The sequence below is a fragment of the Brienomyrus brachyistius genome, chromosome 8, assembly GCF_023856365.1.
Source record: "Brienomyrus brachyistius isolate T26 chromosome 8, BBRACH_0.4, whole genome shotgun sequence".
Lineage (NCBI taxonomy): Eukaryota > Metazoa > Chordata > Actinopteri > Osteoglossiformes > Mormyridae > Brienomyrus > Brienomyrus brachyistius.
The window spans coordinates 7,019,240-7,034,829 of NC_064540.1; the positions used below are offsets into that span (position 1 = coordinate 7,019,240).

Genomic DNA, 15,590 nt, shown 5'->3' on the forward strand with positions numbered 1-15,590 from the left:
TGCATGACATTCCTGTAACACCCCAGATCCAAGGCCTTGCCTATAGAGTCTCTCTAGAACATCACATAAGCAATGAAATAGGTGTGACTGTGTAGATCTGAGATTACTCATACTATGGGCTTTCTCCAAATTCAAGATCCGACGCAACAGGCAGCATGAGAGGAATGCACTAGCATCTTGTCAAAATACAGCACTGTTTTGTCCAGAGTTACACCAACCCACCCCCACCACTACGTTATAGGAGGAAAGTCTCTGCGGCGGAGGCGTGTCATTGTACTCTCCGGATACACATAAAGCCTGAAGCGAGCCGAGAAGCCGCCTCAGTGCCTGTTGAGTGACATGTTAATGAGGCTGCTGAAGCCGGCGAGTTCAAACAAGACGGTGAAGCGCCCATGTTTGGCTAAATATCTCCCGGACGTTGTGCTTCCAGGTAAAGAATCTTTCCAAGTTCGGCTATTATAGGCTTAAAAGTAAGTCCACATGACTGTGAAATGACCTTCATGGCTATCGTCATCCCTGGAGAGACATTGGCCTTCCATATTTAAGTTTCTTTGGCCTGGTTCCACTAGGGGACTGGAGAGATGTTTGGTAGGGATAGTAAAATAAATAAATCACTTTTTTGTCATCAGAAGTAGGATGGAGAGCAGAGCGGCTCCATCCCCAGTGGCGCCCAGTGGCCCCCTTTGCCACCAGCCCAGTGCCTGCAGTCCGGCAGCCCACGTTCCATCCTTCAGCGGGGGGCAGGTCAGGCATGCCGTGTTTACGTTCCCGTCGCCCGCCACCCTTCCCTCTCCTCCCCCGAGAGCGGTAGGTCCTCACGCCCGGTGGTGTCGCCATCTGCGCTGCCCTGTAATTACGGCAGCGGAAAAACCCCCAGGCCCCCAGCACCACGCCGTAGCTGACCCGCTCACGTCGGGCGGCTTTCAAACGGCGACTTCAAACACTCCCTAGACAAGCCCCGGCTCCCCCCGACTGCAGCCTCAGCCTGATCGTCTGCTCCAAGCATTTATCAGATCAGCCAGGCAGTAGGACAGACGCGCTCCCTCTCGCAGCCACTGGGCACCGTCCCACAAAGCCACGGGCGAATTCTTGGCCAGGCGCACTGTCCGCGAACCACTGGTAACGTACTTCGTTCTTCTCGCTCGCTCTCTCTCTCTCTCTCGCTCGCTCTAAGCTAAATGGTTAAAGTTCGTGCTCTCTGCCCTCCTTGAGTTAGCATTGTGCTTGCAGCAGCGCTGCCAGCCTCCTGCCTCACCCGCTGATCGTTTTACATCCTTAGTGACTCGAAAATGTGCTTTACTCTAAGGTAAACACTGTCCGACTGAAAAGTCAGAGATGTTCCCGGGGAGGAAAAGTTACGTAACTCCTTATGCTTTTCTTTTCGTCCGGTGCTCTCTCAGGGGGTCTGAGGGCTGCGATCGGTAACTCAGATTCGTCTGCCCCGAGTCCTTTAATCAAGGCGGAAGTGCTGCTGGCTACCGACTTGGAAACGGCAGCTTTCGGTCTGCATTCCAGGCACAAGAACAGCTGCCTGTTCAGTAAACTGCGAGACGAAATAAGACGCTCTCCATGTGAGCCTTGGCACCCCGAGGACCAGATGAATTAAAATCCCTTCCTTTCTTTCCATCCACTCCCCGTGCCCCCCCCCCCCCCTCCCCTCCCTTCTCCGCAGTGTGGACTGTTTTGCTACGGTTCCCAAGGTAGTTTATTACTAAATGAAGGAGTCTGAGCCGCAGGGCCTGGGGTTACTGTTTCGGGGGCAGCCAGCCTGCTCTGACCCCCCCCCCCCCTCCAATCTCCACAGGGGCCCCCATCAGAGCGACTGCCGTCTGTTTGAGGCTTATGGAAGCAGCTCAGAACTGCAGCTACGCTGTTACCATCGAAGGTAAATCACTCTTCCGAGCTCCCTGCCGACATCTTGGTCAGCATTTGAGCATCCGCTCTTCCCGTAACATCTGAATCCTTTTAGACTGTAAACCGACTGAGCTCTGATCTTGGGGTAAGAGGGTCGTCACGGAGACCGAAGGAGGAAAGTGAAACAGACACTCAGGCCATGTGCGTCCAGCTAGCTTACATTTACATTTAACTTGTTTAGCAGATGCTTTTTTTCCACGGTGACGCACATTTTATGCTATGAGAGAGAAAGCAAGGTCAGAAAATTAGCGTCATGCCGAAGGGTCTAACAGTGACATCACTCTGCCGACCCCTGGGATTGAAACCTACAACCTACTTATCACAGGCAAAGCGTCCTAATTCGCTGGGCCACACTCCACCCCCTTCTGAATGAGATCAGATTGGTAACACACTGATCCCATCAGCGACTCTCTTGCTCATGTGGGTCTCCCCTCAATCCCGCAGCCTGTGGTTCTCCCCCAGTAAGCCGTCTTTCTGGAAAGGGCTGCAATGCTAGTGCCCCCCCCTCCATCAGAGATTATGGCATCAATGGGAACTCAGGCATTCATCAACCAGATAACACCTTTCTGACATAGAAACAATGTTTAGTCTATTTAATAGTGGTGGGAATCAGCAAAGAGATTCTCAGTTTATAATATATTGATATATGCTTGCTAATTTGATATGCGTGGCAATTTTTAAACAGAAGAGCGATTCAGATCCGCATTTAAAGTAAAGACAAGGGTTGTAATGGTATACTTATTGTTGTGTACTGTTCAGCTACAACATTTTCAGTTTGGAACGTGCAATGAAACGAATAAATAACATTACCTGAGACGCAAGAAACCTAAATTCACAAGTACAAGTACAAGTAAATTACACCAACAACAGAGAGAGCAGCTGAAAACACCAAGAATGTCTGTCAGCTCTATTATACTGAACTTGGATCCATTGCTGGAAACACATCCAACGTACTAACTCATCCCAGTCTGTGTATGAGCAGAGTAAGGTGCTTCAGCCAGGAAATTCAGGAAAAAATTAATGATTTATCACTACAGATATCTGACCATACTTGGTAGCAGGAAACATAGGATTTAGTTCATTATGTTTGTTATGATAGTCTTAATATTGATCTTTTATTTAACATACTTTTAGAGTGCAAATGTGTCTCATAGGTTTTGGTGCTCAGACATGTCGACAGACACATTGCCATATGTTTGGTTTACAATTGTTACTACATAGTGTTTGCAATTTTAACAATAATTTCAAAACAAATTCTGTTTCAAGATTCAAGATGGTTGATTGTCATTCCCAGAACATGGGGATAGCATGTTAGGGAATGAAATTAGGCACTGAGGTCCCACGAACAGCATTATAGTTTGAAACAAACATTCACTTCTAGGAAGAAGAAATGGTTACAAGCGATTTAAAGTGCAGCTGGTGTTCGGGGAAGTATTAAAGGCTTCAAAACGGGTTATAAAAGGTGTGCAGAGCATCTGGAAGAGACTGAACCCGAGGGCGTTCAGTGTCTCTCTGGCTGGAGGCCATGACACTCTTGTTGACTGCCCACATGCTCCGGGGGTCACTGCCGTGACCCTGAGTTCTTCCCTGCTGTACCATAATAGTCCCTATCCATGAAACAAGCAGACTGCCATATTCGTGTCTAGGTGTCCAGTTTGCCCAAACATTGGCTTTAAACTGAGATGGTACAGGAAGCGTCTCTGCACATGCATGCTCACTCATTCATGAAAGCACCGTGCCCTTAACGCCCTTAAAAAAAAAAAAAACGGCCACACACACAGGTAAATATATTAGTAGCAACAAATGCGACCAACCAAATTTCAGTAACCCATGTTTAAATTTATGTTCGGCAAACGATTTTTTTTTTAACTCTCATGGCTATATTATAATCACCACCTGAAAGAATTGCGATTTGTAACGGAATCAATTCCCACCCTCACCGAGTCCATCTTGAGACAGGAAGAGCAAACCCCTCCTGTAGTGTGAGGAGTCTGCAGGTTTACACATTAGGCGATGGTCACTATGGTAACACAGGTCATGCAGAGTAAATGGCAGAGGTGGCCCTCTCAGTGTGCCTGTATTGGGCTCTGTAGCTTATTGCGTGTGTGTGTATGTGTGTGCGTGTGTAAATATGACCCACGAGCCTGGACACCCAGTGGACCCACTGCCTTGCTATTTAACAGCACAGCCTTGTTATTAGCAGGGACAGCACCCACAAATTACCACAGGTATATATAGGGCTTCACAGGTAGGCGACCCAGCTCTGTCTCCTGCTCTCCCAGTGCTCCCAGTCTCTGGATAAGACTCTCCCAGGCACCAGCATGAGGCAAGCGGTTCTAGCCAGCCTGGTTCTGTTGTCCTGCCTGGGCCTCACACTGACCCAGGACGCGAGCAGGCCACCCGGGACGTCGGGCAACAGGCGGAGAGGTGGTGGGCAGGCCCGGCGAGGCGGGAGGACTGGGCCGGGAGAGCGGGCAGGCCCCAGAGCCCCTGCCCGGCGAGGTGGGGCCACCCTAAGCGAAGCTGACGACGGGGCCGCCGTGTTCATCGACTCCTACAGAAGCACCCAGGGCCTGGAGTCCAGCTACAACGTGTTGCCAGGTTAGCCAGCGACCGTCTCGGCTCCAGCACGCATTTCTGCCGGTAAATGTCACTCAGAGACGGGTGCAGACTGCTCTCCCTATTGCAAGTGATCCATCCCATAATGCCTTGTGCCAGTCATATTTTACGCAAAGTCAGATTTACTTTCCCATACCATTCATGACGCCTTACAGTAAAAATCCAAAAAGATTCTATGTAATATGTACTAAAGAATACAAATAAATGAAAATATAATGTGTAAATTTCCCTATAGTTCTGGCGACTTTTTGCGTTAGTGCTTCCGGAAAGTCCGAATTTACGTAAGCTGAGAGCTATCTATGCCTGATTCCTGCTGTCCCTGACATGAGAAGGCACATGCGAGGCTGTTCACATCACTGTTTGGAATGACAATACAAAGGGGAGACTGCAGGCATTTGCATCCACCTAGCCAGAAACTTTCAGCATCTCGATGCCTAAAGCGACTAGAGCAAGGAGCAAGCAGTAATTGACACTCACTCCTAAGGAACTTCATGACACATATACCATTAAACCTCAGCGTCTGTTTGTATTAGATATTAGATATTATTAGATATTAGTTTTGTAGTTAGAATCCATGTAGATAACTGCCAAATTCAACAGCATAAGAAGTCTTAAATTACTGAATAATCAAATGCCTTCTAATCACTAACCAATACAACCAGCGTGAGTGAGAATTTTATCCCATCGTGAGCAAATATTATTGTATAAATGTGTGCGCTTTAGTTCAGGGTGATTCCAATGGGCGGGGTGGCAGTGCCTGAGGTCTGATCTTGGGCGGCACGGTCACCCTCCGCCATCACTCTGGCTTGGCGAGATGGACCGTAGAGCTGCCAACTGACCACATGAAACCAGCCTCGCACGCCAGTGGTGAATAACCAAACACATGGTTGTGAGTGATCACGGCCGCGTGGGCCGAAACCCAACCACAGCCCCACCCACTAAGTACAGAGCACGGACCGCTGGCCAATAAGGTGTCGACCACATTCACATCCACCTCAGAGCAGACGTGCCGCTACTCCCGGCGAGCAAAGTGAGGGCCGCCTGACTAAAGAATACATATTTGCTATTAGAATTTAGCTTGACATGTATACTTCACTTCTCCTTCCCGCTTTTCCAATTACGTTGTAATAACATTTATTGCCACCGTGTTGTCTTATCTGACACCACAAGGAAGTAATATCCAGCTAAAAGACGGAACCTGACAAAAGAGTTTCTGAAGGGATTTGTTGAAATGAGTCAAATTTCTAACTTGATGAAACAAGCTGGATTAGCTTACGTTCCGCTTTGAGTCAGGACACCTTACAAATTCTGCTGGCTTGCGAGAAACAAATAGTTAAACGTAGCAAAGCTGAGCATTTCACACATGATTTCTGCTAAATGCCCAGCCACTGTCACTCTGAGGAGAGATTTTGAAGGGCAGGTCACACATTCAAAGGGCACCTTAACGGGAGCGTGGAGGCCTGGAACAGGGTGGATAAAAAGCTAAAGCGCTTCTTGTACAAGCATATCGAGGATGTCTTCAAAGCACGAAAACAAGTCTCAAGTTTCCACTTGACGGGAGTGTATGATCTCTGCGGAGGACATATTTTAAGTGCTTGGTACATGGTGTAATTCGCATAAACCCCATAATTATCCATCCTTAACAATGAAGCCACGCAAGAAGGCAGAGCTGCTGCTTTGTACTGCAGTATTTTAACTACATGCTGCAGTCAGATAAGTGACAGACGGAAGCCCGATTACAGAGCGAAAAAAACGACACGTTTTCTTTTTTTGGTGAAGGGATTTTTGCTTGATGCTGATGACTATTGTTTAGTTATTTAGGAGGGCTGTTGTTATTATAGTTATTATACGTTATTACAATTATACTATACAATATAGAATATAATGTTATAGATTATGATTTTACAGTCATATAGTGGTAGAGTAGTGGTGAAAAACGCAGATTTGTGAATAAGAAAACATCCACAGGGTAGCAGTTGTACAAAAGGATGCAAAATGCAAAGCTATGCTAACCAAGTCACTGTGAACAAGTGCCATCAAGTAAACAATATTCAGCTAATATGAGCAGTACGCATGCACTGGACTAGTAGTTGTTGAAGAAAATTCCAAAAGGGCCCACCAGGAGTTTCTCACTGCGACGCCCCCTCCCTCTGCCTGTGGCCCCCTTTCTCAGGGAAAACAGGGGCATGTCAGTACCAGGGCATCACCATGTTCGACACGGCCGTCTGGTCCCCCAGGCCCTGCATCACCTGCCTCTGCTCCAGCGGGGAGGTTGTCTGCGATGACTTCCTGTGTCCCCGACTGAGCTGCCCATTCACAGCCACCCCCGCGGGGGAGTGCTGCCCCGCCTGCATGGACCTAGGTAAGTGGCTTCGGCGTAACCCAGCCAACACCAAAAGGGACCGAGTTGCTAATTAACCCAGGTGCAAATGCCTGACTGTCACATGACGCATTACATGTGACATCTTCTGACACGCCTGTACATAAACAACAGTGAAACATTTGGAACCGGGCACCTGCCATCAGTCATTCCCGCTCACCCCCAACCCGTGGATTTCCTTCATCAAATGAGAGAGCTTACAGCATTCACAACAATGCCATCATTGCAGCACGTATTTGCTCACACATCGTTCCTCCAGACCACCGGGATGTTAATCCAGGAGGTTTGCTGTTAGAAAGAGGCACATACGTCTGTCGACACTGGGGCGAGACATGTTACGCTATGCTTTGCCCTTTGTTAAAACCAACCGGTCTCATTGGCGGCAGATGTGAGACAATGCTAATCACCTGCAAAGCACTTTCACTTGGATGAGTTTGCCACAAGCTAACTTTAGAAAATGCAGAGATTCAGGGCGCGATCTGAAGTCAATGTTTGCATGGAACTACTTTATTCTGCCTGGATGGCGATCAAGTTTGGTAATTAAGCCTTCCAAGGCTTCACATAGTCTATTGCGTTGGCTTTCCAGCTTACATTACGGAAACCGACGAATATGGAACGTGATCCTGAACAATCAGCATTATCTTCGGATGCCAGTAATGCTTAACATGTAGAGCATGCGGCAGGATTAGCATTAATGCCACACACAGTAGGCAACATGGGGACACTGCTTTCTGTCTGGCTGGTTTCGCAGGCTTCCAACATGGGCCTATAAACCATGTTTGTGTTACCTCTGGCAGAAACAATGAAAATAATCAACTGCACGCATTCAAGCACGCAAGCCTAGGTCATTACCTCAGGCATGGCTGAGATCAACAAGACGTATGTTTTACTTTAGTAATTTGAGGAATAAAATGCTTGTCTACCTACTGCTGGCTAGATTAAGAAAAATAAGGCAATTTTCCTACTCAACTCATCAGGCATTTCGACGGTGCGTCCAATACTCACAGATTCATTGCCGGTGTTTCTGTCAACGCTCGACACGCGGTCTTCGTGTTTCCAGTGGCCGCTGTTAACTAACAGCCGGGAACTTTTCGCTGGAGTATAGTTAGAGATTCCAAGAAGCGACTCCACCAAATCAACCGTCAAACTCAGCACTCGAACCAGTATGAACGGCAATGACCTATCAGTCTGTGTGCTGAACCTCAAAGTGAACAAGACCATGTGGCACTACACGAAGTCAGCATCTTCAGTCATACCCACATGTGGGTTTGTCCTCCAAACACATGCATAAATACAGACACAGATGCTATATAACATGTAGCTACCTTTACTAGCATTCTTTCCGCTTAGTTAATGGTCTGTCCCACCAGTGACATGTACAAACACATCGATGAAATCGGATAGTCTTTTACACCACCCTGTTGAGCTGACAAAGGCAACATGCTTCTAGGAAATTACTTATTTCAAGGTACGGTACATCCTATTCCCAGGTAAACATAGTAAGCGAACTACCAGCAAAATTGCTTTCTGGAATAAGAGATGAGAATACTTTCTTTAAAACATAATGAAACATTTAAAATTCTGATAAGTCTCTTAATGACATTTGACAGTTTAAATAGCCTACATAAGGCCTGTTGTGCATAATTTCCGGAGCTTGGGACAAAATTACTTCAACCAGGCCCATTGACGTGCAACACCCCCCCTCCCCCAGCTTTCCCCTAGAGATGGCTTGAAGTTTGCATGGGTGCATCTCCCAAGGCTGTTGTGTGTCTCACCCTCCAATCCTGAAACCACACGGTGTGCTGCTTGTTTCCTCAGCCCCCGATGGCCAAGAGATCTCTGGCGATTCTCCACTGCCTGACACCCCCCACAGGATAGGAATGAATCCGGTCCCACCTCAAACCCACATAACGGTCGACGAAACGGTGAAGGAGAAGGAGCAGGGAGAAGCGCTCCAGAAAAAAGATGCCAGGCAAAAGAGGAAGAGGAAGGAGAAGAAGCCGGAGGCCGAGAAGCATCGTAAACCCATGGCAGAGTTGTGGAATGAGGAGGAAGAGGAGCAGCGGGAGAAGGAGGTGAAGGAGACGTGGAGAGTGGAGGCAGGGAGGAGGCAGGAGGCGGTAGAAGAAAGGAAACTGCAGATGGAAGAGGAGAACTTGCGAGACAATGGAAGGAGGGGGGAGCTGGAGGCAGAAGAGAGGAATCTCTTAAGGGCCATGCAGGAGGTGCTGAAGGCCATGGAGAGCAGAGAGGAAGAGGAAGAAGAGGAGAAAGTATGGTTGAGAGGTGACGTTTTTGAGATGCCAGAGGAGAGCCACACAGAAGAGGAAATCCTGCCCCTTCCGGAACCTGAGGAGGAAGCAACGGGCGGGACACCATCCCTGCCGCCCGGCTGTACCATCTCTGATACTGCAGTCACCTGTGAGAATGCTAAGCTGACCAGCATCCCGCCCCTGTCCCTGCCCGAACTTAAGGAGCTCAGCCTGGAAGGTAAGCACCTCCACGCAGGCCAGAAGTTTGCTGCTCGCCCTCAACCAGCAACGCTGCTTAGAAGGAATTTCCAGAACCAAGGCCACTTGGTGCAGAAATCTGCGCTCAGGCTGTGAGGACCCAGCATAACCCTGTCAAAGGGGGAGTTCATAAAACTCGGTGTTGGCGGGAATTGTTTCCATGTGTACATAGCAACAGCATCCCGATGACCTGCTCATCAGCACGCATAGAATCGCATTGAATAAGAGAGGCCTGTCAGACAGTCCTGATTAATGCTGCTGTAAAATCCATAAGTTATATTTTACGATGGATAACCTCTGTGACTGAATGTGAACATTGTCCTTTTGAGGGAATGCTATAACAAGCATCCCAGCAGAAGCATTCAACGGCATCCCTAACCTGGAAAGGATCAACCTCGGGAAGAACAAGCTCACCTCGGCTGGCATCAGTCCACATGCATTCAAAGTGAGTGACGGCAATCATCCTCCCCATGTTCTCCTCTTAATTCCATTCATTCGTCCACCCATCTATCCATCCATCCATTTTCTAACTGCTTATTCTGAGCAGAGTCACTTTCCATTTCTTCGCGGAAAAAAAAAAAACACGAATCAAATCTTCCAACCACATTTAGCAAAGCCATCTGGGAGAATGTTTAAGAGTTTCAAAGGCAAACCAGCCTCACAAAAAATTCACCTTTTAGGTTTCAAAACACATTTCAAAATGTTTTTCTTTCATGCTGCCATGCTCAGTCCAGGAATCACCAAATTCTACTGCTTTTATACAAATGTGTATGGATCCATGTCGTAGGATCCAACGGGTTCCTTTCAATTCTGACTACGGATCTGCATTAAACACCAAAGCTACTGTTTACTGGAAACTCCCCATCATGACAGCAATAGAGCAGAGCATAGGAGCCACGTATTAACCTCCATGTTCACTCATTTCATTTAATTTCTCCCATTTAAGCAGCACAGACCTTCATTCTAATCACAGCCGTGTCTCCTGATGTCCTGGTGATGTTACACTAGTCCTCTTCATTTTCACTGACAGAATCTGAGACACTTAAGGCGGCTCTACATGGATGGAAACCTCCTGCAGCAAATTCCGGAAGATCTACCATCCAGCCTGGAAGAGCTCAAGATCAACGAAAACAAACTGAGCGGGATCGACGATGACAGCTTGGACGGTAATTTCACGCAAGCTTTTGAAGTGCCCGTAAACATCCCATAATGATCAAAAGCGCCCAAGAGCGGCACTGATTACTGTTACAGCCCTGACAAACGATCATAAACATTCATTAGCTCGCTTAAAGGCCATGACGGGCTCGCGGCATTTGCTATGTGGTGTGCGCCAGATCTCAGCACCCTGATTACACTGGAGCTGGAGGGGAACCTGCTGAGCGAGGGCAATGTGGACCCCACTGCCTTCCAGGCCCTCAAACAGCTCGCCTACCTGCGGCTGGGCAGAAACCACTTCCGCACCATTCCACAGGGGCTACCCCAGAGCCTGCTGGTGAGTCCGCCCGAGTCTGCCAGACTGTACTGCGTTTTACCTGGGGAAGCCATTTAAACTTGGACAGTAACTATGGTTAACCAAAACACCAAAGCTCAACCTTGGAAACGAGTGATTTCTCTGCCCAAATAGCCCGTAAACTACCTCAGAGGTTCGGCAGTAAGTATGATGTAAGGAATGCTGGCATATTCACAAGATCAACACAAAATCTAAGGCTTCATTTCTCAGGAGCTGTACCTCGAAAACAACCTGATCGAAGAAATATCGGGGTCGGCACTCAACCGCACCACAAACCTGAATGTAGTCGTGCTGAGGCACAACAAACTGGACGAGTCGCGCATCGCCCCCCTAGCGTGGATCAATCATAAGTGAGTAAGGGGGGGTTCTACTGGCGCACTGCTGCTCAGCATGACTGTAAACATCTACAAATCAACTGATTGCTTTGAGATGTTGGTCCTGGCTGAGATGTCTAGTGTGATGATAAAAAAAAACGGTAACAGTGTTTAAGAATGCTAACACTTATCTTCCAGGTGCACAACAGCTTTGCTAATTTCTTTCCTAATTGTAACAAAACATCAAAAGCATCCTTAACCACTGACCTGAAAGACAATAAGCACACGTTCTGATTATTATACAAGTGATTATTTTATAACAGGATAAGTTAAAACTTTTAAGCTTTGATTTTAAACTTCATTCACTTCTGTGTTTTTACCATTCATCCACACAATGACAAATGTCACACATTCAGCCTGTCCAAAATGTTACACTATTTCAAATCCTATTCACATAGGGTGGACAACATGTGGTTTAGTGGGCTAAGCCTGTGTGCCTGTAATCAGAAGGTTGCTGGTTCAAGCCCGGCCTCGGCACATCTGAGGCTCCTTGAGTAAGGCCCCCCCCAGCTCTCTGGGTGCCGCAATAGCTGGCTGCCCCTCACAGCCCGATTGCTCTTATCTACAAAGAGCAAGTTATGGGAAGCATAAAACACCAAATTATTATAACAACATCTTTAGCTGCTTAAACAGAAAATTCCATAAATACAGAATTTCTCAGCTATATCGTTTCTCAAAACTCCTCTATTTTATAATGCTTCAGCAATGTTCATTGTCACTGAACTAAAAATCAGATCTACTGGAGTTACTTTGTTACTTCTTTACTTAGAAACTCAATGACTAACCAAAATTATATCATCTCCACTTCCCATGGCCCCACTTTCAGGAACCTGGAATCCATCGACCTGTCGCACAACAAACTGTATCAAGTCCCTTCTTTCCTACCGAGATCTCTCGTCCATCTGGTTCTGGTCGGAAACCAGATTGATAGGATTCCAGGCTACGTGTTCGCTCACATGAACCCGGGCATCGAGTACCTGTACCTGTCATTCAACAAGCTGGACGGCGATGGAATTGACAGCACATCCTTCTTCGGGGCGTACCACTCGCTGATCGAACTGTTCCTCGACCACAACCAGCTGGCTTCCATACCCCCGGGAATCAGCGAGATGAGGTCACTGCACTTCCTCAGACTGAACGATAACAGAATCAGGTAAACCTGCAGCTAAACCCACGGCATTCTATGGGCGAAGATGGCAAGGAGTAATATTCTGCCCAGGTGAAGAGATGCGATTCACTGACAGTCATCGGTTTGGTTGAGGTCGTTGTTCTCTTTCTTGAGTTAAGACTGAGATTTTGAACCCAATCCCAAGTTCCCCATCCGGTCCAGATTTTTGTTCTAATATCACACCTGCCTGTCTGAGCTAGATAATCAAGAACTTTATAATTAGCCAAGTCAAATCAAAGTCTAATTATCAATTGCACAACAGTACAGCACCCAGTAGTAGATTTGGGCAATGAAATTAGTTCCCTGAGAGCTTCCTACAAAGCAATAAGTACATTCTATTTATTTAGCAAATGCTTTTATTCAAAGCCACACACGTTTTTTTTTTTTTTGACAAAGCAGGGTCAGACAGTCCCTAAAGCAATTAGGGATTAAGGGCTTTGCTCAGGAACCCAACGGTGAAATTCACTTTGCCAGTCCTAACAGATTTCGGCTGCCAACCATCTGATCACAGGCGCACACTGAGCCACAAGTAATAAGTAATTAAAATGAAGCATGCAGGTAACAAAACCGAACAAGAGTGTGGACCGGCTGGGGAGTCTGAGTAGCAGGCTGAGACCTAGTGACTTCAAAGGACATAAGAGGAATTTATGAATGAGCATCTGTAACAATTTAAAATAGCTTAGGGGTTCCCAACCTTCTGATGACTGCAGACCGACATACGCTGTGCAAAAATTTCACGGACCGAAGTAAAACTTGTCAACTGGGGGGATCAATCGACGAGCTAGAAGTTTACCTGGTAATTTTTTTATTTAATTTTTTTTACGTGAAAGCAACAAGCATATATCAGGGGTCATAACAAAGGGTGTGGTGTGAAAACATAATAATGTTATTTTGTAGATCATCCAGCCACTCCCCCAATCCCAAAGCGTCCCGTGGTCCAGTGAAACACTGGGCGCAGTCTGGGGATGGGGATCCCTTAAAATGGGACTCGGTTTCTGAACAGCCTTGGCTATATGCTCACTCACGCAGCCGTTCCCCCTTCAACAGGAGCTTCGCAGAAGAGTCCATATGTGACCCCCAGAATGACGAAGACTCCAGCCTGGTGACTCTGCGTCTGGAAAACAACTTCATTGACACCCGGAAACTCTCCCCGACATCTTTCTCCTGCATAATCTCCTACACCAGTGTTGTTCTGAAGCCACAGAAGGTGAAATACTGACTTAATCTCTGGCATGATTATGGTCCAAAGGAGGAAAAAAAACAAACAGATGTACAAAGGGGCAAAGTCAGTGCTTCACAAGAAAAAAAAAATCACACACAAGTACATGGATATCAATGACGATACAATGCCGGCACGATTCAAAGACAATTCCATTTTTTTTATCTTAAGATTAAACACTTTTAGATGCAATTGTCGTCTTACATTTTTTAAAGCAAAAGTAATCATTACCCGACCACAGATTTGCACTTTTTCCCCTTATAATATTTAATAAAATTTCCATAAATTCTCAAAAAAAAAAATCATGTAATTAGGAAAAAATGTTGGAGCTTTGCAGTACGGTAATGATCACCATCATCTACTTCAACATTTCCTTTCCGTACCAAAGAGACGTCTGCAGATGGTGCAGATGGAAGCCATTTCCCACAATAACATGTTTATCCTGAGCGGTGAAACTAATTCTTTTTCTGTGGAAAGTGCTGCCCCATGGAGAGGTGCCCTCTGTGACGCGACGTCTCCTTACAGCCCCTTAGCATTGGAACACCTTTACAGACATCGCAGCGGCAAGGAACTGGGCAAAAAATGGCTTATTAGGGCTGCATATGAAAACAAGAGTAATTGGCCAGCTGCAATCAAAGTCAGGTTACTGAATAAAAGGGCCTCGCTTCGCTGTGCAGGTACAAAAAACATCAATACAGAAGCGAATTTCTCACATAAAACATCGGGTTCCTTTAAATCAGAGCTAGATAAGATTTCAACTCTGAGCTATTAGTTGAGTTCTCCCCAAACGAGCTTGATGGGCTGAAAGGCCTCTTCTCATTTGTAAATTTCTTATGTTCTTATATTCATAGGAATGGAAGTTTATATCCTGGTACGTTTAGACAATGAGGTAACTCTTATTTAAATCTAATCTAAAGACAACAACAGAGAAATTTATAGAGATAATTATAACGTCGCCTTTTAGGAGACGAATTCTAGGCGAAAACGGCACATGCTGCTCTTTTCCTTTGTATTTTAACTACACTTTTATAGTATTTGGATACATTATTCTTTTTGACTGTTTCAAGTTTATGACTCCTAACCACTTGTACTTGGCTGGTTCAGATTAAAAGTGGTTTTTTTTAAATAATTATTAACGAAATAAGGTGTGGTTATGTACATCTTAATAGGATAATGTCAGTGGTACTGCTTCAGTGCACCAATAAAACATCAAAGCAAAACAGCGGCTCCTATAATTGTATTTCCGTGTACAGAGTAAATCACTTATGGCTGGACGATTTTACGAAATGAGATAAACAGTGTAATCAAGCCTGGTTCCGCCAGCGGAGACAATCATAAAAAATCAGAGAGAGCATATTTCAAAAGCAATTTTTAGTGATACGAGGGCATTGGTTGGTGCTATACTAACACTGCACTATCGCTGGTTCAGCACCCCTAGCTGTTGTTCCTCAATAACCCCAAAATGATGTTCTTTCCTGTCACATGGAGACATGAGCTATTAGTATGGAATTTCTTGAGGTCATAATAAAAGGGGCCGTGTCCTCAGTCCCTCACCCGGAATACATCTCTTGACACTGCATAAACAGATGGTTTCTAAATAAGAGGTTGCCTTTGAAACCATGAGTTAAACAATCAGTCATATGACGTCTAATAATGCACGAGTTATGAAAATTAAGCAAAATGAGAGCTTGGGTTACCCAGTCAGACTTTCCCTTCTTCTTATGAAGTTTAAAACGCACACATTTTCTCTCCCGCCGGCTGCCGACCGGACCACAGTTTGGAACGGCTCTGGTTACACGTAGACTGCCCGACTGGCCTCAAGCTTGAGAAAATGACAGAACCCAGACAGGGAGCCATGTTATTTGTAAGGCCGGAGGGACCCATCCTCTATTGGGA

At 46.2% G+C, this 15,590-nt stretch overlaps 2 protein-coding genes across 2 annotated transcripts in view; one reads left to right on the forward strand and one right to left on the reverse strand.

Moving 5' to 3' along the window:
• LOC125747153 (centromere protein P) overlaps window positions 1-15,590 on the reverse strand; it is a 70,585-nt gene that overhangs the window by 9,198 nt on the left and 45,797 nt on the right. The gene's annotated exons all lie outside the window — the stretch shown is intronic.
• ecm2 (extracellular matrix protein 2, female organ and adipocyte specific) lies at window positions 874-14,914 on the forward strand. Its single transcript, XM_049021996.1, has 11 exons — window positions 874-1,119; window positions 1,805-1,885; window positions 4,197-4,515; window positions 6,707-6,895; window positions 8,732-9,403; window positions 9,753-9,868; window positions 10,454-10,589; window positions 10,758-10,915; window positions 11,144-11,283; window positions 12,134-12,460; window positions 13,523-14,914. The coding sequence occupies exons 3-11, from the start codon at window positions 4,236-4,238 to the stop codon at window positions 13,692-13,694; spliced, it is 2,190 nt and encodes a 729-aa protein (XP_048877953.1). The 5' UTR covers window positions 874-1,119; window positions 1,805-1,885; window positions 4,197-4,235; the 3' UTR covers window positions 13,695-14,914.